The sequence below is a fragment of the Xiphias gladius genome, chromosome 7 (genome assembly GCF_016859285.1).
Source record: "Xiphias gladius isolate SHS-SW01 ecotype Sanya breed wild chromosome 7, ASM1685928v1, whole genome shotgun sequence".
NCBI lineage: Eukaryota > Metazoa > Chordata > Actinopteri > Istiophoriformes > Xiphiidae > Xiphias > Xiphias gladius.
Window position 1 is genome coordinate 14,433,320 of NC_053406.1, and position 24,288 is coordinate 14,457,607.

General features: G+C 38.8%; 1 protein-coding gene across 2 annotated transcripts in view; it reads left to right on the forward strand.

Annotated features, from left to right (window-relative positions):
- The first annotated feature begins 2,082 nt into the window (after positions 1-2,082).
- Positions 2,083-24,288, forward strand: part of LOC120791688 (lissencephaly-1 homolog) — a 39,219-nt gene continuing 17,013 nt past the window's right edge. The window contains exons 1-2 of one of the 2 annotated variants that reach the window (XM_040130256.1): positions 2,083-2,286; positions 9,990-10,302. In XM_040130256.1, coding sequence (XP_039986190.1) covers positions 10,271-10,302 — 32 coding nt within the window. In that variant the 5' untranslated portion in view covers positions 2,083-2,286; positions 9,990-10,270. Of the gene's footprint in view, positions 2,287-2,307; positions 2,433-9,989; positions 10,303-24,288 lie in introns of those variants that run through there. The other variant, XM_040130257.1, reaches the window with a different exon arrangement.

Below are 24,288 nucleotides of genomic sequence, written 5' to 3' on the forward strand. Positions count from 1 at the left end.
ACACATGCTTCAGTTGTATTAGACAAATTACAAAAGAGGGAAATTTTAATTTTTAGCAGTAGTCCAATGGCTAAAAATAATGACTGCTACCTGTTGAATATGTTCTGAACCTGTTGAAATCCCAACAGCAGTGTGTCTGTTGTTTGGGTATTTTAATAGTGTATGATATAGAATAAATTCATTGAGAATGATCAAACTATTTGTCTGCGGAGATACTCTATCTTGCTATTTTATGCTCTTTTAACACAGTGTTTCTATTTAGTTGTAGACATGTTAGTGTTCAGTGTAACAATTCTAAATATTGAATAGTTGTAGCTGTTAGAAGTGCATGAGATATTATTTCATGTTATCAGACATTAGCGTCAGAAGTGGGGAAGGATATGGTATAATGCAAAATTAAGCTTGAAGTGACTTCTATTACACTTAATTTGCAAATAAACCATTTGCAGTACCTTTGCAGGCTGAATGCATTCAGACTGCAAAGTACGTTAAATGACAAATATAGAAAATGAATATGAAATATTCATTTCATTTCAGATATTGATCTTGTACCAAATAAAAATTAAAAGTTACAAAGAACTGTATTTTAAAACATAGTTTTGTGAGGGGGAAAAAAGGTCTTTATTGCACAGGAAAAAAAACATCTATCCCAAATATGATGCACTTTGCTGCCCACTGGTCGTATTGTATTTACTGTCTCTGTGTGATGCCTGTAATGATGATTGCCTGAGGGTTTTGTGTTTTCTCAGCTGATGAACCTTTCTTCTGCACAAAGGCTTCTTAGCCTGAGTGTTTGAGTCTGCTTCCCTCATGATGTGTGTTGCTCTTTACAAATTTTTATTATATCTTGGTCTGATTAGCTTTAATATTAAAATGAATAAAATTAATAAATGTTTAATTTGAGGTTTTGACAACTGGGTCACCAGTGGTGGAACAATGATGAGATCCGAGATCTTTTACTTAAGTACATGTAGTAATACAACTCAGTAAAAATACTCCCATCAAAATTTTACTTATGTAGAAGCACAAAAGTATTAGTATCAAAATTTACCACAAGTATTTAAAGTAAAAGCACCCAGCGGGCAGCAGAATGGGTCCTGTCAAGTGGCATTATATTATAGCTGGATAAGTTTGAACCCTTGAACCAAGTACTTACTACTATAAACTGTTGGGGAGTTTGAGATTTAAGAGTGTATCATATTTTATAGTCTGACAACATGTTTTATACGTATATTATTAATTTGCAAAGTAGCCATAACTGTCAGATAAATGTAGTGGAGTGGAAGTATTAAGTACCATAGAATAGTACGCAGTAGTACAGTACTAGTAGATGTTCATAGTTACTTTTACCACTGCAGATTGCATTCAGCATAGTGTACATTTTCAGTGTACAATCCAAACCACTTCTTGCATGTGCAAAATTAGAAGTGGTCTTATAATGGCAAGACTCGGCCCGCGAGTAAAAAGGTATTAGGTAATAGATAGTGGGCTTGTTGGTTTCATAACCTGTGTATTAAGTGATTATTAACAATTCTGGTAGGAAAGTAAATGAAACAAAACACAAGTGACCACAAAGAGACACAAAACCACAACAAGGAAAAACAAAATGATCACACAGAAAAGCAAAATGACTCCAAAGGGACAAAATAACAACCAGAAATAGACGCTAAACTACTATTAAGAGAAGAAATACAGCAACAAAGATGTCCAGAATGACCGCAAAGACACGCAAAACGATTCCAGGTCATATGTCGCCTCTTTCAGTTTCGTCTGTTTGTCATTTAAATGTATGTCCAGGGGGCTCTTGTCTCATAATCCATCCATTGCTTTAGGCTATTTAGAGTTATAAATAGCTATTATTTTATATTAGAATTTTTTGAATTGTTCATTTGGGGACCACCCCCCATTCAAACGTTTCCTAACCCCGCCACTGGATTAATTCAGCATTTAAAAGCGTCCCATTTAAATACATTTCTGCAGTTCACGTGTACTGATGAGAAGCAATGTAAGAGTTAATATTTAAAACAAACAAAAAAAAAAAAACGTATAAAACATTTTTTTTCTGCTATCAAGGGCGTGCGCGCTCCCGTCAGACCGTGAACGCGAGCTTCGTGCGCGCTCCAGGTTGAAGGCGAATGCGGTAGGCGACGAGAAAACAAGCGACGGCGGAGACTCACGGCTCACCTCCACATCACAAGACCTTATTTTGGAGCGGAAATTTCACGCCCTGTCGGGTCGTGTTACCGTCGAAGACGGCTGAGGATACTCACGGACAGAATCAATAGGGTGAGTTCAAACAGTTTCCAGTCACGGAGCCGGTCGGGGGCGAAGGAAACGGCAGTTAGGTGGGAAAATGACGATGTGGCTGTAACGTCTGCGCCTCCTTTCTATGTCTCAAAATGGCGGATAGGCCGCTTGGACCGGAGCAGCAGGTACCGTGTCAGCGGAGTTTATCCTCCAGTTAAACAATCTATTGCACTTAAAAAAAATGAAGTCGGCGAACGTTAGCTACTGCATAAGTTAACTGTCGCTTACTGAGCTTGAATGCACCTTATGAGTCTTTATTATAGAGAGAAGCTAACTTTCTGACCTGAGCTAACTTGGCTAGCGTTAACTTCAGCTAATGATAACGTGAAGCTACCGGCTGTCAGCTCGACCGAAATTACGACGTTACCATAGTCAGGAAAACGTCAGTGTGTTAGGTAAGGCAAGGCCAGAGTACATTACAGTTACATTCGGCGTCCATTTCAAGATAGTAATATTCAGTAATTCGTACAGTGTGAGGCAGCAACAGTGCAGAGTCTCTGCCTGTCAACCTTGTTTAAAAAATCTAGACGACCAAATCAGATGTTGCTCACACTACGTTACATTATCTCTGTCATCGGACACTCGTTTGAACATTTTACTGCCATCAACGTATTGATATTTTGTTGTTAGTCTCTGCAGCTCCACATCGATGCTGTGTTCAGTGTTACCGTTTGAAAAGGGCGTAAAGTGATAGTCGTCATCTGGTTTGCGCTGTATATTTTTGTGCACATATCATTGCAACTGTACGTGCTTCAGTTTTCTTGGCTGTTACACCGGAGGATGCTCGGCCGAACCTCCCAGCGTCCCTGCCTTACGCGGTTTGTTGGCACGGTGTTAGAAAATCAGGGTGGAGCACATCCGAGGCGATGAGTTTGTATGAATTGCGTCTACCCAGTATTCAAGTCTTTTCTCCCTTGTTGTGTGGATGTATGATTGAGTGATTCGGGTAAGGAATTTGTGGACCCAGGGCTTACACTGAGATGAATGCAAATCATCGCTCCGGTGGCTCACAAGGTTGTGTACTGAATACGACAAGCGATTCTCCCTCGTAATTTTGGGCAAGCTTGTCCCGGATATATTGGATATAAAGCACTCGGTAAAGCCCGGATCCTTGGCTGGTTTATTTTCCCCCAGCCACGCCTGTAAGGACTGCCTTGCAACTGTGTTGATAAACTGGAATTATGGGATAATGAAAATAATTTTTTATTTTTGAAAACCGTTTTCAGCTTCAAAAACAAAACAATTAACTATGTGCTCTCTTCTCAGGTAAGAGTATTTGTGTTTAAGACTTGAATTTATTTTGACAGCTATAATCTTAGCGTTTGTTGGGGCTTTTATGAATCTAGTCATACTAGCATAAACACAACTATCCCTCAAACAAATGACAGAAATGGTGTTACTCAAGCAGCACTAATGCTTGTTTGATTTCTAATATTACAGATGAGGAATATCTTGCTATCTGTGGTTTGTCAAAGCTGAGAGATTCTTAGATTTCCTCTCAGTTTAGGATGATTTTCTGCATGGTTTACTCTACTGTTTCAATGTTGCTTTCTGTCTTTGACATCAGCCTATATTTTGTTATCCCTGATATTCTGTTTAACTATAAACACATGATTCTCACATTTGTTATTAAAGGCAAGCCTGTTTCTGACAGACTAGTCAGCATTAATTGATTGTTTATTTTTCTTTAGTGTAAGCCTTGGTTGTTGTCTTTCCTAAATTAAAATGCTTTACGGTTTGAATATATAATGTAATGAAGTTCTGTAGTACCGTTTGACAATATGTCACCTGTTAGAAAAGCCAAAATGATAGACTAACAGTGATGTTGAAAAAGCTCAAAGTTCAAGTTAGTTTCAAATTTTGTCTGGTAGACCAGTTTTCTTTGTTTGAGTAGTTGGAAAAAGGAGCTAATATGATTACAACAGCTCCCTGTTTTTTGTAAAATACGGTCATGCTTCATTTCTCTAGCAGTAGCTGCAGGAGCCCGTGGTTGCAGTCAGCTGGTTTTACTTGAAAGCGTTCTTAGTCAGTCCAGAGTTTTATCAGAGGTTGATTTGAATAAATGCATCCCTGCAGCCAGGCTCCATTCAGTGCTGTCAGCACTGGAAACACAGCAACTCCAGTTGTACATCACTGCAACAGAAAGCTTCAGCAGTTGCAAGTGTTGCTTCGCTGGGACTTGTTTCTGTTCAGTAAACAGGAGACTTGAGGAAATTCAATTCACAGATCTTTTAGCGCGTTCTTTTCTAATGTCATTGGGGTAGTTTTGTGAAAGTAAAGACTGACAGGATTGTTGGAGGTATTGCCTGAAATAAGTAGAATGTACTGTTTTGTTGAGGGAGCATCCTCTTAATTTTATGTCAACAGGCAATGAGAGCGAGAGGCGGTTTCTCTTTGTGATTATGGCAAGCTGAAGGGCAGATACCCTTGTTGCACTCCTTCCTTGAGCTGACAGTTGCACAGAGGTTGTCCTTCCAGACAGCTTGCCTACCAGCTAGCTGACTGGTCATTACTGACCTGCTGCCAATAGCAGCTGCCTGTCAACCTACAAATGACCGCTTTGACACATTGTTTGCATAAATACGTTTTGTCATTTTTTAAGAAACGTCTTAGAGTGTTGGAGTGAAACTAACACCACTGTCAACAATCTCAAGATGCTGTCGAATATATATTTTACTGGTTGCCAAAATAGCTTTTGGAGAATTCAAAGGTTTGATTTAACATGTTTCATACTTGGCAAAAACAACTGACAGACCCTGTATACACATCCAGTCTACCATTAGATCTATAATAATTTAAATTACCAACTTGTTGGCATGAAGTGAATGGCCCAGAGAGATTCAAATCATGTTGAGTTTAACAAGCATATTATGGCTGTGGGACTTTGCTTGCATTGTACAGTTAATTCAAACATGTTTAAATGAAGGAGGCTAACTAGTCTGGACTGTGTTGTTCCCACCTGTGTTCAGGTTTTTAGATGCATGTGATTGATCTGTTGTTCCTGTGAGCTTCCTGCTTACTCAGTGTCTTGTCACTTTTGTTTGTTGGCTTTGTCAGTCGATGTGGGCTCTGATCTACCAATCAGGCGTCTTCCCACAGGTAATGCAACTGTCACAGGGTATCCGTGGGTCTTGAAATGTCTTACAAAGAATTAGTTCCAGTTTCCTCTTTTAAAAAAAGGCCATAGGAAGTATTAATAAGTCTCATATTTATTTTACAAAGAAAATTTTCTTTTCTAGCCTGCTGTAGGCAGTGACATTAGCTATAGAAATCCCCAGTACTGTTGTTTCAGACCTCTGCCCTCATGTAAAATATATGGATCTTATATTAATTAAAAAATTAACTAATTTTTTTTTGAATTAGTTAATCCATCAATCCATTTTCTGCTGCTTAACCAGGTCGTGTTTAAAGATATTATTAGTAAATATTTTTATATATTGATGGGAAGAACTGACAAAAGTGTGATACAAAAGTCAATAAAATCCATGCACTTGGCAACTGATTCTAGATTTTCTTTCTTTCATACTTTGGCCAGTATGACTGAGAAATGGTTATTAAATTTCATTCTATGTAGTATTAAAAGGGTTTTAATTTAACCTGGTGAACCCTGCTGAAAACCTGTGTTAAGATGATGGCCTGGCAACTTGATTGACAGAGTATTTTTTTTTCCCCATCTGGTGTCTACAGTGATCAAAATGTAGTTTTTGTGTCATACAGATTGAATCTTTACATCTGTGGAGTCCATGCTGCTGCTGCTTTGGTGTGCTAATAGAATATCTTTTATTAGTCACAGAAGAAAGATGTTATGTTACAAGCTGTGTAATTTAATAAGGTTACCCGATTGTTACTAGAGTAACTGACACAGGCACCTTACAGGTCGTAACAGCAGCAGATAGAAAGCTTAGTCAGATGTTCACTCATTTTCATCATCAGCTACTGATAAAGCTCTTTGGATGATTTCTGTCAGAGAGCTTTACCAAGAACAACCATTCACAGAAACTGGATGTGTTTCACAGAATATTCAGCCTTTCAGCTCCGAAGCTTCTGTTACAGGTTCTTCCAGTTCAGATTCCTAAAAATTATCTTTTATTAAGCATCTTGACAATTTCTGATGAACAGGCTTCTACACCGGCTAAGGAAAGGGCAGCATCACCTTAACTACTTCATTGCTTGGCATTATAAATCATCCATGTTGATCCAGCTGATGTGTTCTAGGCATGTAATTTACTGTGTGTTTAGTTGTCTCCTGATAGGGACATATTATCCTAAAAAATTATCTTAATCAAAATGTTAATAGGGATGGTGCCACCGTTGAAACAAGAGTTAAGTCACTGTCTGAGAAAAATGTCAATGCACATCTCAGTACAGTAAACATTTGCTATGCAGTGTTGAGATCACATGGCGCTTTTGGTTGTGTGTTTTGGTTATGACATCGGTGTTGGCCAAGTTCAGGGCTGAGGAGTTGGAACAGATTTTCCTTTATCTCGACTAATGGTTCTATTTAAATCCCCACTGCAGAAAGTCCTGAAAAGTGCTATAACTACAGTGGAATAGTTTTAATCCTCTTCAGTAATGTCAAAAAGATGCAGTCTTATGTTTTAAAAATCTATATTACAATTGTTAACAGAAATAGATAAATCACAGAAGAAGCAACAACAGTATTTTTTTTGCCCTAATTCAAAATGATGTCAGTCACTGGACAGAAGACTTTTGCCTCCCCATTGTCTTGACCTTGAGTGTTTGTTAACATGAAGAGACCACTTTCGTGTCGCCTCACAGTGACTCCCCACATTAGAAGCAGTGTCCTGAAATACATGTGGAATCAGCCTTTGCTATTATTTTCATGCATCATTTAGCAATTTAGCTGTTTCTGAATGCCATAGGTGGATGTACCGTGTCAGATTGCACCATGTTGTTTGTAAAAACTGTGGTTGTAATGCAACTTTCCCAGGACACAGGTGATATGGAGGTGAAGTCACCAGAAAAAAAATGATGGCGCTCCAGATTCCAACAGTTTGAGATGCTTGGTTTTGAAAGAGGTGACATAATGACACCAGCAGAAAACTCAGAGCTATGAATCAGAGGTGACAGTGAGATGATAGTTGTCAGCATTGTCATAGCTGTGATGGTATGTTTTGTGACGAGCCGCTTGGACACAGTTTCACACTGGCAGTTAGACTTTACTTTAGTTACTGGTGTTTTTATTCTCCTCCTGCGATGCATTCCTCAGGGGTGTGTTTCTTTGTTCAGACATGAAAGTGTTGATTATTAAAAAATGTTATACACATACCTCGTCTGTCATATGTTACATTTTGAGCAGATGCCTAATTGATTAGCTTCACTGATTTTACATGTACATTGACTTTTGGTTGAGTGTTGAGAGTTTGTCTCAAACTGCTATAGGAGTTAACATCTTTTCTGTAACATTCTCTTTGAAAAGTTTGCTAACACATTACTCTGAAATTTTCTAACGTGGTGTTCCTGTTTTTAGTTACCTGGTTTGATTTGAGTGTTTTGACTGAAATCTTATGTTTGAGGGTCCACATTTTTGAAATATGTTGGCCCAGCTCTTATGCTTGACTTCACAAAAGCAGAAGGTTTGGGCAAAGACAGTGATACAGTGAATGTCGTTCATTACAGTTTTACGCTTGTCTGTTGCATTCTTCAATCAACAGAGACAGAGGACGTTTTCCACTATTCATTAAAAATAGCATTTTTACAACAGATGAAATCACAATATGAAATTAAACGACATCTCTCAAAACAGACAGCGCCATTACTGTAAGGGGCCCTTTACTGTACAATCCTGCTGCTGCACAAAGACAAGAGAATCAATGGCAGGAAGACACATAACCCTTATTAACTGTCATTGAGCTGATTTATAGATGCACCATGGCTGCAGCCCATTCCCCCCTCCTAAATATATGACCATTTTTGTGCTGTGGCAATTAGTCTGCACAATCACATAATCAAACATTTAGCACAATACTGAAGCCGCAAATGAGATTTGTAGAGAGGGGAGTATAACACATTAATGGATAGACACACAGCGATGACAGCCGCCAACAGCACAGAGGGAAGTATCAGTATATTGTAGATGACCTAATTTCCCACACGATAGCGGTTGTAAAGGTTGATGTAGATGCTTTTAATGGATGTTTTGTATGGGGAGTTTTAGAAAGAGCCATTTTTAGCTTCAGTTCCACCTTCTTATTGTGTTGTTGTGCTGCTGGGCAGCGTCCAGAAACTCCCAGCGCACTGTAATCCACACACAGTCAGAGGTAAGCAGACATTTGGACGGCTGTCAGGTGGTGACATCAGGGTCCAGAGGTTAGCTGTTGGCTACGTCAGAATGCTTTCTGTTGAACAGTTTTTCTGCAATGTAAGTGTCAGATATGCAAATAAATAAGCAAACACCACAGTTTTATCTTATGCATTCAACAGAATAGACTCTGTGCCAGGTAGGACAGTTTTACATCTGCAGCCTTCATGTTTTGAGTATACAGTATGTACAGTATGTATGTACTAGGTCCCTAAGCTGCTTTGCTCTATTTGTGCAAACAAAAGCAGGAGTGAAAAGGAATGGTTTTCCCTTGAGGTAATGTCCCTCCTGCATCATCAGCTGAAATGAGGAATGTGTGTATTTTCCTTCATTGCAACCTCCTGGAGTGTTTCCAATCCTCATGCCTTCACACATTGTCTCTTGTAAATGTGTCTGGACGTCTGTGCCATGTTGTAGTTTTGTCAGTTTGTTGCGGGTCTCTAGGAGGAAGTAAATTGGCTTTGTTTGTACTTTTGTTTACTGGTCTGGCAGAGATTTAGGCAGGCTGGTCCCAGTAGACTAAGAGGCTTATTGTAGCTCACAGTTAGTATTCTAGTGGATACCTGCTTTGGTTTCAAGACTAAGATGCAGTGTAAAAATAGACTTCATCACATCATTGTTTGTTGCATTGCACATTTATTATTCTTCACACCAGTACTCAACTTTTAACAATAAATTAATTTTCACAATAACACCAATACATTTTTTGCTGACACAAATGGTCGTGGTGATTTCATCTTGCCATCAGCTCGGCCAGCCAGCTCTTAAGCAGGTGTCATATTGAGATGAAAGGGTCGGGGGAATTTAACAAGTGCTCAGCCGTTGCCCGAGCCCACTCGGCTGTGTCCTGTTTTTCTTTTCTGTTGGCAACCTGGGAGGAGAAGTACGTTGCTCAGAATATGGGTCAGTTCTTGTATGTGCGCGTAAAAGGGAATTTGCTGCAAGAGCAGACTAGACCTCTCAGACCAGACTGGTGACATGACAGATGGATTATGAAGGTAGATAGCAAGAGAGAGGCTGAAAAGCAAATGAGGGAGTGCTTTATTGAAAGGAGATGGTTTTTATGAAATGTCTGATAGATGACTTTATGCTGTCTTTTATTTGTTCGATAGTGATTGCTGTTGAATCTTCTCTGTGGGAGTTCTTTCTGATAGAAAATACAGCGTATGTACTGTTTTTTGCTTCTGTTTTTTCTATTTTTTATTTGTTAACAGATTCTTCAGCCATTTTTTCTGTGTATGAAATGGTGCAGACATTGATGCAGCATTCCTTTGGCCTATAAACATTTTCATCCCCACCCACTCTTCATGTTATCTGTCATGCATACCTAATGTTGACATTCCCTCTCTCTCCTCTTCAGATGCAGTGTAGACTTGGCTGGTGACTGGTCTGCAGGCTCTCCACTTCTGTTGTCCCTGGAGTCAGCCAGTTGGGGGGCAGATTCCTGCGCTCCCCTCTTCTCAGTCTGAGTCTTTGTCTGGACAAAACCAACCGCCTGCTATTGGAGTACACAGCTCGTCCTTGCCCGTGTTGCCTGGATCAGCACAGCTCATCTCCTGACTGAGGAGAGCGCAGCAGCTGCACAAGACTCACCTTCTACCAACTGATCCCTCCTAGCCCTGCCCACACTTCCCAATCACCATGGTGCTGTCACAACGGCAACGAGATGAACTGTAAGTTGCCAACACACCTTTCACAACAATTGGCTCAGATATTTAGATGTAAGGTTCAAGATTTATGGATTTATACACTGGTCTCAGTGTTGCTCATGTCATGGGATGAGAATTGTTTAATTTCACCGTCACTTTCATTTACTATCACACACTGACAACTGCTCAGCTGCACGGTGCAACCACATTCTTCTGATGTTACTGTGCAGCTTTGAAGGATTGAACATGATTAGGTGCTCTTCTTTTAGGCAAGATATTTTTCCAAGGGGGAGAGAGCAGTGTTCATTCAAGGCCGGAACTAATGCATATTTGACTTAATCTGATTTTATTTTATATTTACTTATTTATTTATTTTTGATTAATCATTTGGTCTATAGAATATCTACAGAAAATACTGAAATAATGCCCAATGCAGTCTCCTAAACTAAAAGATAATGTCATCAAATTGTTTATTTTGTCTGACCAACCTTCCAAAATCCAAACATGTGAAGTTCACTATCACACAACACTAAGAAAAGTAGTATGGTATATGACAAAAGAGAAGCTGGAACTGGGGAAAAGTTTGGCATTTTTGCTTGAAAAGTAACAATTAAAGCAATTATAGCGATGAATCCATTATCAAAAATATTCGAAAGCTGCAAGGGTGTTATTATTTATTATTATTATTATTATTATTATTATTATATAAGCACTACAGGAAAAATCCCAAATAGCCTATGAAATACGAAATAGTGATCCAGCATCATTCATTATGCATCATCATTAATTATAATTAGTTATTTTCAGACAAGGATATTTAATTTTAGTGATAGTTTTGTGCATCACAGCTCTCGTCTAACGTTACCGGCACTGACATTGGGACTGTGACGCGTCACCACGTGACAGGCTTACAAGTTACAGCTATGCTAGCAAGATGTTGAAAAAGTTTCGACGATGACCCCCAAAAGTATAAAAACATGTATTTGTCTTCAAGCAATTAAAGTTCTACCAAATGCCATCACTTCATGCTGTTTGGCAATTGTACAGAGTTGAATTTAGTACATCATCATTTCTCTTAATCAGAAATAAAACTTCAGCTGCAGTAAAAAATAAAAATTTTTCTTTAGCATTTTTGGGGAGGGTCTTCAGTGGAGAGATAAGGGGAGAAAAAATTACCATGATAACCATGCTTTATGAGAATGTGGGTGGCATGTCAACATGTTTGATCCATCGGGTCTCCACTCTTATTCTTTAAGCTTCTGTTTGCTGACTATTTTGCTGATACATCGTGACAGGCCGGGTTATTGTGTATTTCATCTAATTGAATATGAGGGCCAAGTGAGCAGAGCTGCTGTTGTGTTGATCTGAATCAGATGTCCCTTAAAGCTGCCCAATTACACGATTGCCAATTATAGTATGAAAGACCTTAATGAATGGCTTAATGTGGTCTGGCTCCATACAGCTCTGTTTGTATACCTGTACCCAAGCAAACCATTGATATTTTATTTATAAATGTTTATAATATATTTTGTATTATTTGTTTATAATTGTTTTCAAAGCCTAAACAGCAACGCCCCCTGTAATAGTTGTCCTTCTTATGACGGCAGACAATCTGTTTGCTTTCAGGCAAGGATGGGTATTGACTCAGGGAATTGGTTTAAACTAGACATTTTTAACAATTTTTTTCTCCTTGGTACCCCTCAAGAAGATTCAGTGACTGGTTGAAGGTTTCCAAGCTCCCCTGAGGTCTTGCAGCACAAATTTATCGATCCTCCAACTACAGTACCTACCCCTGAAAATGTTTAGCATTCACAAATTGGGGTCCAGTGTTTTACCAAGCTTTATGGACCGGCTTTATGCACACTGTCCGTCCACAGGGAAACCACGTGCCCAAGATGTCTTAAATCTGCCTACAAAATCATCTGGAGCAGGCATAGAAGGGGCATACAGACAAAGAAATATCAGCACATGTGCTGTGAAGTGTATATATTAAGCATGTGGGAAAAGTGAGAGAGACTGTCATAAAGGGGGGTACTGTAATTTGGCCCTGCTGAGTCTCTGTGCTTGGTAATTAACCCCTGAGGCAAGGGATAAAAAGTGAAGGCTTCTCAATGTGAGATACAAGGTCATGAAAGGGAGATGAGATGATCTTGTTGAGCTTTAGAAGCATGTTAAAACTGCATATTTTAAAACGGATACAATAGAGATATTTGCCTCTGACTTGCAATGAGATTCGATGACGACCCTGTAGATTGTCATTTTTCTCCCTGTTTTCTCCCTTGAATTGTCTGAGAAATGCATCAACGCTCACATGACGAGACTCTTTACATTCCCAACAATGTTTCTGTGTTTTTAGATTAGCACTGTGGGAGGGGTCTGTTGGTATGGAGAGGTCTATTGGAATGCTAATCTTTCATGCTACGTGTTGTTCAGAGGAAGCTGCCAGGACCCCCCCCCCCCCGCATGTACCCCCCTTTTCTCCTCTGTTGCACAAGTCTCTGGCCCCATAGCTTACAGAAAACTGATGTGGGACCACTTGAGTCACATTAAAGAATTTGATACATTATACCCGTTGGAGATGTCACTTGCCTTGTTGGTGCTCTCATGGAGTTTGTTGTTTTATAAAGTGTCACTAAGATCTTATCTTATCTCTAGCAGCCTCATTTTGGGAAGCCTGCTTGGAAACCTAGCAGCCGACTTTGAATTCAGCAATATAGCAGAGGGGGTAATGGAAACATGGACCAGTTCACTGTCAGCTATTAACTCTGATTTTTCATTGGGCTCCCTTCTTTCTTTGAAGGTTCTCTTTTCCTCTTCCACATTTGGATGAGGAAAAGAGCTGTCAGAAGCCATCAAATAACTGCAGGAAAAATGATAAATCTGCACTGACTTCAGAGGTGTAAGAAGTACTCAGGTCCTTTGTTTAAGTAAAAGTAGTAATGCCTCCAGGTATTTCTGCCCCTGGTGCTGCAGAGTCTGGATCTGTGACTGCAAGACACCTACTGCCCCCATGATCCTGCTCAACACCCACTGCTTCAATTATTATGTCTCGTTATTATTATACATCTTTATGTGGTACCTGTACTGTGCTATGTGCCCCCCCTTCTGTTTCTCTCTCAACCCTGTCGGTCGAGGCAGATGGCTGCATACCATGAGCCGGGCTCTGTTCAAGGTTTCTACCTGTTAAAAGGGAATTTTTCCTTGCTGCTGTCGCCAATTGCTTGCTCATGGGGGAATATTGGGTCTCTGTGAATATAACTATAAAGAGTACAGTCTAAACCTGCTCTATATGAAAAAGTGCCCTGATTTTCGCATGAAATTTTTATTTATTAACTTTAAATCATAAAGCATGAAAATGGTACAAGAGAAGGCAAGAGAGGACAGTTTATCCTTCCTTGTTGTTTTTGTCTTTCCAGACAAAAACATATTCTAAAAAGAGAAATAATCTCTGTCCCCTAAACTGGTGCTATTTTGTCAGCACGGAAGTCAGATGCTGTGATTACGCAGCATCTTCACAACAACTATCTTTATGAGCATAGCCAATGAAAAGCACAGTTGTGTTTCTTTCCAGGGTCAGGGGACTCGTCCCCGCTGGCGTGCAGTAGAAATAGATACAGAGCACAAATTCTCTGCTCCCTTGAAATACCTGGGGGCACCCATGTACAGATGGGCCTTTGCCCCCCACCTTAGGGTACAAGCTTATTCATGTGATTTTTTTGTTCTTCTTCCATTGTCCCCTGGCTGTGAATGTGATGACATAACAGATGAAATGCCAAGACCTCTGCCATTCAGAAGACATAAAGGTGATTTATACAAGCTACAATGAAAGACCAAGAATTCAGGAGAGTCAAAGCTATGGCATGAGGAGTTAAAGTGGCCGAGAGCATCTGTCCCAGAACAAATGTTATGTTTATTGTATACACATTTACTAGTCTTCTAATATTCATGCACATTAAAATAAGCTGAATTATCTAAAGCTCGGCCTTCTGTCCTTTTCTGGTTTCACTTTGTTATCCTGAGCTCTGGAACAAATAAGTTGTACAAGTTTACATGTCCTGGCTATCCAAATTATGATTCTTAAAAATTGGAGAAAGCAACAATGGAGAAAGCAATACTAGGTTCAGTGAGTGATAAAACACGAAGCAGCTGCTCTTGATACACAGGGAGGTTAATTTTTTTCCACACAAAGACAATGGATTTCCCCCCGAAAATTGAAAGCACAAGTTTCGTTAAAGTACAGAAAGTTTTTTTAATAAACGTATTATCTTAGTTACATGATTAAAATAATGACCAACATACACTGATTACACACTTATTTTCTCCAGGATTAGGGTAAGTTTGAATTTCTGTCAAACTTTGTATTAGCCCACCCAAAAAACCCAGGATATTCTTGTGCTGTGAGTTGTTCAGTTGCCAGTTTTAAGTGTCACTGAGTGTCAGATTTGTGTCTTAAAGTCCAAAGCTTCTCCCCTTTTGAGTAATTGCACTGTTTGCATTTATTCTGCCTGAACTGGGTCCAACAAATGCAGTAAATCAAACAGTGTCATATATCTGTGGTAGCACTGTAGTGGTTGGCTGTGACAGGTGTTTCCTGAGGGGGAGAGGTTTCCATACAGACATTTGTTGCTGGCACACACAGGCGCTTTGCATTGCATGATGTATTCCCGAATCTCTCCATTCATGCTTAGTGTACTGAACATGGCCGGGTGCATCTGCAGGGGTTCTGTCAGCAGTACAGATCCGATTTTGCCTTGGTACTGAAATACAGATGGACTGGCACTGTAACATTGTCTGTGTTCTGGATGCTTCATTCTCCATCCCCATATAAAGGGGACTTGATTTTAGGAAGAAGAGCAGCCAACTGAAATATATACACCGAAAAACGTTGCACATTGTGTGTGTCATTAGTGGTATGAGGTTTTTTTTTTTTTTTTTTTAAAAACACAGCACCAAATCATTTTCTGACCACTTGCTTTTCTTGCCAACAGCATCTTTCCTTTTTACATTTGATAATATGATAATACATGCGATTAGTTGATTAATTGACTAGTCAGTCGCCAGAAAAACAATATGCAACTATTTTTATTAATTGTGCTAGTAATTTGTAAAGTAAAACTGCCAAACATTTGCTCGTACCAGCTTCTAAAATAAAATTAAAAACTGACTATCTTTGGGTTTCTGGACTGTGGCTGAATTTAACTAGCTATCTCAACACATCACTTTGGAAATTATAACAGGTGTTTTTCACAATTTTCTCACATTATATTGACAAACTAATCGATTAATAATCATTATTATTATTAAGGATGCAACTATTTTCATTATCAATCATTTATTAATTATTAATAATTAGTCTTTGTTTGACCAAGATTCCAAAAAAAACCCCTAGAACAACCAGATCTTTTCCACCCCTGATTAGTTTGCATTACTGATAATTATAAATTATTTTTCTGTTGGTTGAATAATGCATCTCTAGAAATCATCAGTAATTATGTTGTTGTGTGTCTTGTCAATGATTAAATAAAAAATAAAACATTTTGTAAATCCATTATTGGAAAAAGTCGTCCTTCTCATTTGCAGCACTGCCCACAATAACATTAGTACATCCAGAAATATTTCAGTGGATTGCCACCTCCAGTAGAAATGATTTAGAGAAAAAAAAAAAAAACCAACCTTTTTGTATGTGTGATGGGAAGGCTAGTGTCACATCTGTGCTGTGTCTAGCCTTGTTAACCTTTTGTTTATCCAAGCTTGAATTATACATAGCCTCATGGGGTTTAAGAAAGTACACTTGACTCGTTAAAGCATTGGTCTAAGCTCAGTCAATAAAGCTCCACCATCACCACGTGACAGAAAATGTGTACATGCGACACACCCATTATAGAAAAGTGTTTGACTTTAAGTGTATTTTTGTGTGTAGACCAGACAACTGGTTTTTGAGCCCCATGTTGTTTTTTGATCTGAAGCTCTTCCTGCGTGCACACACAGGCACATTCTCCGTAATGAAGAATAGTCAGTGTTTTATTAAGTCTGAATTTAGTAAAAAGACAGTCCAGGAATGAAGATTTGTCTTCTCTGGATCGCAGTTGAAAGGAGATTTCCCCCTTTAAAGTTCTCTTTGGGTTTAAGGTTGATCCTCAGTGCAGTGGCTCTTCACTTTCATGAAAGCAGACTGCCCTTGTTCCCCTTCACAGCCTACGTTTTTAACATTGAAATTAACTGCATTATGATATACGACCTTATTAGTGGCTTTGTGTTGAATAAAAGTTGGGAATCAAGTAAAGGGCATAAACTGCTATATGTAAATCCAATTTTCTGTTTTAAACTATGTGCTGGTTTAATTGGCTGGTTAATCTGAGTTGTGATTGCCTTCAGGTGTGATGCTTCATGTCTCAGTAACCCTCTCCAACAGTCACGCAACAGAAATAGTAGATTGGTTACAGTTTTCATGGAAATCCAGCTGGAGCAGGGCAATTACGTAATCCTGTCATGTGATTTTTGTGGAATGACTCTGGTAGCAAGTTCTGCCTGAGAAGTTATCAGCTGTTCAGTACTCAGCTGTTAAGACGGTGGAATAAGCTTAACTTTTTTAGCTCTCTACCGGCTCCCCACTTCGCTTTACATACCCTCTGCTTTGCTGAATCTGTCTGTTGTTACTTTCACACAAAGAATCTTTCAGCAGAAGTAGTGGTTTATTATCTGTAAGATTCAGTGTAGAGTTTGATTACATGGCTGTCCTGGACATGTGAATAGAAGCCTGTTGTACCTGATTTTTGAGTCTCTGGTGTTTCTCCTACTGTTAATGTGCAGATTAATCAGTTCTTTTGTTTTTATTGAGTAGTAGCACTGATATCTTGTGGCTTTTTCAGTTATCAAGCCTGAAAAAAGGCTCACCTCACTGGTTTTTAGGTTTTCCATCAACTCCAAACAAATGTGTTCCTTGGGTAAATTGCAGAGCTTTTGATAGTATCATTTCTAAAACAAGATCTCCTGCCTCTTTAGGTCTTGAAAAGGGGAACTGAAATAATGACATGGGAGTGTTGCCCTTGTTCACACATGAAGCTAAAATATAAAATAATCTGTAAAATATCTAGATAAAGCTGCATGAGTGGCAGTCTGTTTTAGTCCTGAAAGGAAGTCCCACACTTTGCCAGGTTGGTGCAGTCTTTACTTGAGCATCAGGATAAAAGAAAAAGGAAATTAGCAGTTTGTATGACAAACTTTTTTTTTTTAAATCTCTGAAGACAGTGTTTTTCTTTAGCACTATTGCCATAAGTATGTGAACTTAGCAGAGGCAGTGGTTACATCACCACACAGCACTGGCCTGTCATCCTCTGATGTTTGCAGTGTTTATCATCTCAGAGAAAAACTACTGGTACAACCTCTGTAAGCTTTTTGGAGCACAATCAGGGCCACCAGAAAATCTTAAGCCTCATGTGGAGGTGGTAATACAGTTGTTTTCAAACAGTACATGTCTAAGGGTGTAGGCAACCTGCTCACAGAAAACAAAACTGACTGTGATACATGCTTAAATAATGACATATGCTGACATAATCCTGAGGAAGGTTAATTTTATATGTGCCAAGGAATCTTTGAGAGTGTACACTTGAGCTTATTCCTGTTAAACATTTATCAGCAGTTTTGAACGATTGAACGGGTACATACATTGTCAGGTCCAGAAATACTCCTTTGTAAGGTTTGTGCCCATAGATAGATATATGGCACAGAGCAGTGGCCTGGCCTGCCAAGCAAAACTCCCCTTTCTCTGATTAATTGGAACATTTAGAGTCTGTAGATGATGTTAGCGTTGTGTGTTTAATGTGCCTTAAAAATATCATGATGTGAGTTTTAACAAGAGGGTGTTTATCCGATTAATTTCTGTACTCTGCTAGTGTATTTATGGGCATTTACACGTATGAGCCTTGCATGAAAATAAGACCTGGGCAACCACAAATTTGCTATGACATCGGGTTATTGTGAACTGTCGTTTTTTCACATTTTTTTAGACTAAATGATTGAATAATCCCCAAAAAAAAAAAAAAAACTGAAAGCATTAATCAGTATTTAGAAAAATAATTAGTAGCAGCCCTCTATTTGTCCTTGCACAGTGTTAGTGTTAGTATTTATCAAGAAATTGATATGACCAGAAATTGTGTTATTGTATGAGTAGCAAGTCTGTAATATACTATTTTCTTTTTTGGTTAGTATCTTTACAAGAAATGTTTTCGTTAATTAGGGATGCAACTAATGAATATTTTCATTATTGCTTTATCTGCATATTATTTTCTCGATTAATTGATTAATTGTTTTGCCTTTAAAATGTCAGAATAAAGTGAAAAATCTGTTATAATTCCCCACAGTCTAAGTTGGTATGTTCAAATGTCTTATTTTATCTAACAGTCCAAAATCTAAAAATATTCAGTTTACTATCTGGTATGAAAAAGAAAAGCATCAATTCTACTCATTTTAGAAGCTGGAACCAGCAAATATTTTGCATTTTTGCTTAAAAATTTTTTAAGCAATTATTCAGTTATCAAAATAGTTGCAAATTAATTTTCTGTTGATCAAGAAGTCAATTAATTGACTAAATTGTTACAGCTCTTTTACAGTTTGTAGTTTTTTGGTATAGAAATTCTTACTCCAGAGAAGCTATTACTCATTCAACTTGCAACTTAAACATTCAGTTTTATTCATTCAACTGTATCATGCTATTAAAGTCTAATAAAAAAAGTGTAAAACATGGGTTAGAAATGCTGGATAATCCAACAATCCACTGACCATAGAGACAGAGCGCAACTCATCATACTCTGAAAACCACACCCACTGGAGGAGGAACAATTGGTGCCACAGTATGCAACCAAGGGCTGAGACCCTAACAATATGCCTGGATCTAGCTTAAAAACATTTGATATATCAAATGATTATTTTGCACCGTATTTCTACCAGAGAGGAAAAGTTATATTGACAAACTCAGTATTTTCAGTCTACTTCAGTGCCCCCTCTCCATACCTTGCTTTTCTTGGAGAAATGATTCCACTGAATGGCCAGAGGTAAAATACTTTGATATTTACATTTGTTTGATGGAATCATTGGGTAAGATCATCATTTAACCTAACAAACATCAAAATCATGCCTTGCATAGTTTAGTTAACTGAGATAAGAAGAGTATCCAGTGAAAGCTGATTGCTTGTTCTTTGTCTTACCTTTAGTTGAGAATGTACACTCATACAACAATGAAAAATTATCGTTCTTTGAATGCCCACAAATTTTTGTTAGTGGATGGGTGCAAGTTGTGTACAACCACAAACAGCCAACTCGAACGGCACCTTCACGTAATACAAAGTTAATGGAGAGTGATGAATTGTTTTCTCCTCTACTGTGGGTTGGGTTTAATTGCACAGAGTGGCCTGGCCAGCACCAGGTACAGTTTATCCTGCATTTAACTACATAAGATGCAGTCGATACATCTGGTAACAAATTTTATCATTTACACAGTATATAGTGAAGTCTGTCAGTAGGTGGAGGCTCTATTAGTAAGTGTTGCTCATCTCTACAGTGATATGAAAGTATATGGAGCAGGAACTGGGAGGAAGGGATGCCACTGGCAGACCTGCTGGATGTCTGACTCACATCTCTTCTCAGAAGGATGAGGTCATGCATCTCTACTTCATCTCATCCCTTTCACTCTCTTTGTGTCACCCCATTAATGTTTTATAGTACTTGAGAGAACAGAGTACCAGAGGTCTGACCAACCACAGCACAGATTTAACCCATTTGAGGCTCACATGAACTAAGATTACTTGCACTTGTAAGACTGTGTTGTAACATGAGTATGATATTCAGTCACGATGTTTTCTCACAGAGAAAGCCTTTTGATCTCATTGAAGCAGAGCAAGTTTACAGCTTTCCCCCTCTTCGGTCTGTCCTTTGTCCACATACTTTCCCTGCCCTCTTTCTCAATATTTCCCCATCACGTCATCTTGCTGTGGGCTGCTAGTAACCATGGAAACCCACCGGTTTGCTCTCCTTCTGTCGACATCACTACACATCTCCATCTTTTCTTCTTTTTTTCCCTCAGTCTTTGGGGACTCCACATATTGAAAACTGCATATTGGTGTATATTTGTTTGGCACATTCAGAGTAAAGTGGGGGTCATGGGAGTGGTGGATCATCTGTGTTGATGTCTGCTTTCAGCCCAGAGGCTCATTGACAGATGTCCACTCTGACTAAATTGTCCACTGCTGCTTCGCTACTATGCTTTTGAGTGCATATATTTGAAACAGTATGCATTCAAAAATAGAAACAGGAGATGTTGTATACAAATATCGGCCCCAATTTTCTTCACTTTGTTTTGCTCTGTGGTTGTGTTGTTTTTAGGTCTACAACTAACAACTATTTTCATTATTAATTAATCAATCTACCGATTATTTTCTCAATTAATTAATTTAGTCTTTAAAATGTCAGAAAATACTGATACATGCCAGTTATAATTACCACAGCCCAAGTAGATGTATTCAGATGCCTTGTTTTGTTTGGCCAACAGTCAAAAACTCTGAGATATTCAGTATACAGTCATATATGACGAAGAAAAGCATTAAATCCTCATATTTGAGAAGCTGGAACCAGCAAATGTTTAGCATTTTTGCTTGAAAAAATTACTAAAATGATTAATCAATTATCAAAATAGTTTACTAATAGTTGATTAATTTTTTGTTGATCGACTAATTGATTAATTAGCTAATCGTTTCAGCTCTAGTTGTTTTGTACAACCAACTTGGTTGTGTGCGCTCTATTGTTAACATTATGCAAAAAGACTTTAAAATCCCCATAAAAGACATCACCTGCTACTACAGGAACTGCTCCACCATGTGGTTTACATGAGACATAGAAAGTTGATTATAAACCTTACATCAAAATGACTTTTGTCTTCAACCATATGCAGTCTGTTACAGCATTACTGTAATATTACTGTGTCCATCAACTAAAAGGTTTGTTAGGAACTTGTTGGGCCTACTTTGCTCTCTTAGATAAAGGATCCTTCCTAAAAAATTAATATATATGTATAATCCAGATCCTACATATTGCCCTGGTTCTTGGCCTCACAAACATAGGCATCTCCTTAATTTCTTACTATAAATTTAGTCGTGACATTTAAGACTTGTAGGTGTAGGTGCATGTAGTTGGTATTGGAGCCTGGGTTGTCTTCCTGAAATTCTGGCATTCTGGTGCAACTTGTTGATGGGCTTGGTGGAAGAACTACTAGTCATACACACTCTACTGACACACCCACACCACATCAAAGCTTCCTCTGTGCTTCAGATTCCTTCCCCTGCTTATACACTTTCTCTCAGACATACTAGCATGCCTCAGCCCTCCCCACTAGTTTTGTAGACCTCCAGCAGGCAGACTGTCAGAGGAGCAGATAACCTCTTGCTAACCTTGAGCTGTAATAAGGTCTGGTCCTGTTGATGGGGATTCAGGTGGGCAGAGGAAGAGGGGGTTTTCAGTGCTCAATACTGACCAAGAGAGCACAGGGGCACAGGCTGGGCTGACAGATTGTACCCCCCACCCCCTTCATATTGGCACCTCAAAGCATTGCTGCCTGACAGCTTGTATGACTTCTGGCATTAATGGTGAGGTTTGCTTGGCACAAACACAGGAGGGCTGGAATCAAGGAAATATCGTGTTACTATTAGAGGAAAATTGCATTTTATCAGACATTAATGAATTCACTAAAATTCACAGAAAACACTGAAGGTGCAATGGAAAAACAAATCCAGAACCAGTCCTGAAGAAAACAAGCCTAAACAAAACTTAGTATATGGCTGAACCACCCTTTATCTGTTTGCTTCTCTCCTATTCTCTGTGCTCACATACAGTATTATAATACAGCTGAATTCCCAATAAAGCTGTTCTCATTTACATGTTTTTCTATTTCTGTTGCCACACAATGGAACAAGTATGAGATAGTGACTACATGTTAACCAGCAGACACTTCCAAGCCATTTCCAAGCTGCTACTCTGCACTGCTAAAATCCTGATTTTTATATCTGCGACATCAGCTGACAAAATCACACACAAGTTAAAGACAACAGCTTTGATGTGATTTCAGCTATATTTACTTGTAAAATAATCACTCAGTGAGAAAGTTAGGAGCTCAGTCACGTCTGTGTCAGCTGTCGTGTGGTCAGTTGACGAGAGAGGTGTGTCTGTGGAGGGAAAACCCAACCTCTTGCTTGCGGGGCAATACTGGTGACTTTCTTCCATGAAAAGTAGCTAAGGTCTGTCCAAAAAGTGGTTAGATTTGTTGCTATGTGCTTTTGTGAAGTAGGCGAATCTAGTCACAAAGGCGCTAATTTGGCAACACTGCCTGTAAACAGCCCCCTGGTGATGTATTAGAAACTGTTTACACCAAGTCATTTTGAAAGAGCAAGACAACGACCAATGGTGTAACACCAGAACGCACTCAGTCAGTCAGTCAGTCACGGACATTCACTTTTCTAGGGCTGGCCTTACTGTCGCATCCAGCCAAAAACAATGTTCACGTGAGTTGTTTTTGTAGTGAAACTTTTTTAGGGGGCTGTTCCAGTGGTTAATCATTGCATGTAGATAAAGCTGGGAGACTAAGAAGAGATGGACATTAAAAACAAAAACTGTCATAATCAAAGCAGCAGAGGCCAAGATATCCTGACTTTTAGTCCTTAAAATGGGACAAACCTCAGAGCTCCAGAGCCGAAGACAACATTATACAGCTGTTTTCACAGACTGAAAAGTAGACTTTGTGAATAGCGTAAAATTTTTACATTATTCACAATTATGTTATGATAGTTTACATTTAGAAAGTTTGAGGGGAGTTTAAGCAACTGGGGAGTTTAAGCAGAGCTCATCATATTCAGTTTTGGTGACATTGTCAAAAGTGTGTAAATTCAATTATATTTTTATTAATGAGGTCATAGTTAAAGGTGGTGTTGTACTGGACTACATTATATTGAGAGGGGTTTCTTTGGATTGCATTAGACTGTGGCCACGTTATTAGGTACACAGGTAAAAAGTGTACATACAACTCTTCACACAACAATGTCAACTCGTTTGGTTTTGTTATAATTTTGCTGAGAATCATTGATTTTAACAACAGAATTTTTTAAAATAACACAATATTATCATATTGTAACAATGCAAATAAACTTGATATAAGATAATACTTAAATACGTTCAGCCCTAAATCAAAGTTTTTCCTTACTCTACGTACAGTAGTAGAATTACAAGAGTGCATGTACTACATAAACACTAAGTGGAACATTTTGGTTAAGAAAGAAAAAAGTCAAATAAATAATTCACTTTTCTGCACCCTCATGAGAATCTAATTAGATGGAGAATAAAAACCTGAACTATTGAGACTGACTTGAACCTCATTAATAACTCTTGGTAAATTGAGCTGCTGCTGAGGCTGCAGTCATAAACTGTGTGTGTGTGTGTGTGTGTGTGTGTGTGTGTGTGTGTGTGTGTGTGTGTGTGTGTGTGTGTTAGCGTGTGTGTGTGTGTTAGCGTGTGTGTGTGTGTTAGCGTGTGTGTGTGTGTGAGCGTGTGTGTGTAGCGTGTGTGTGTGTGTGTGTGTGTGTGTGTGCGTATTAGCTGTGTGTGTTGTAAGTGGTCGGGTCTTCCTTATGGCAGCCAGGAGACAAAAACCGAGTGAAGGTAGCCTGATCTGTTCTTGCTTTCAGCTCTGCCTGTCTGGTCTATTGTCTGTCCTATCTGGACATCTCTCCTCACACATTTTAGATAGTAGAACAATTGCACACCACTGCTGCCATCCCCACCATCTTTGGTGTTGGCTCTCTGTCTGTGTCTTTGACTGTCTGCTTGTGTTTGTCCACAAACATCTAACTGAAAAGGAGATGTACTGGAGAAAATATCAGTAGCCAAAAGCTTATTCAGTTCACTGGTATTATCCTGCTTCTCAGTGATTTGTCTGTCTTGTGTGTCTGTAGGTGATGGTAGGATGTACACTGA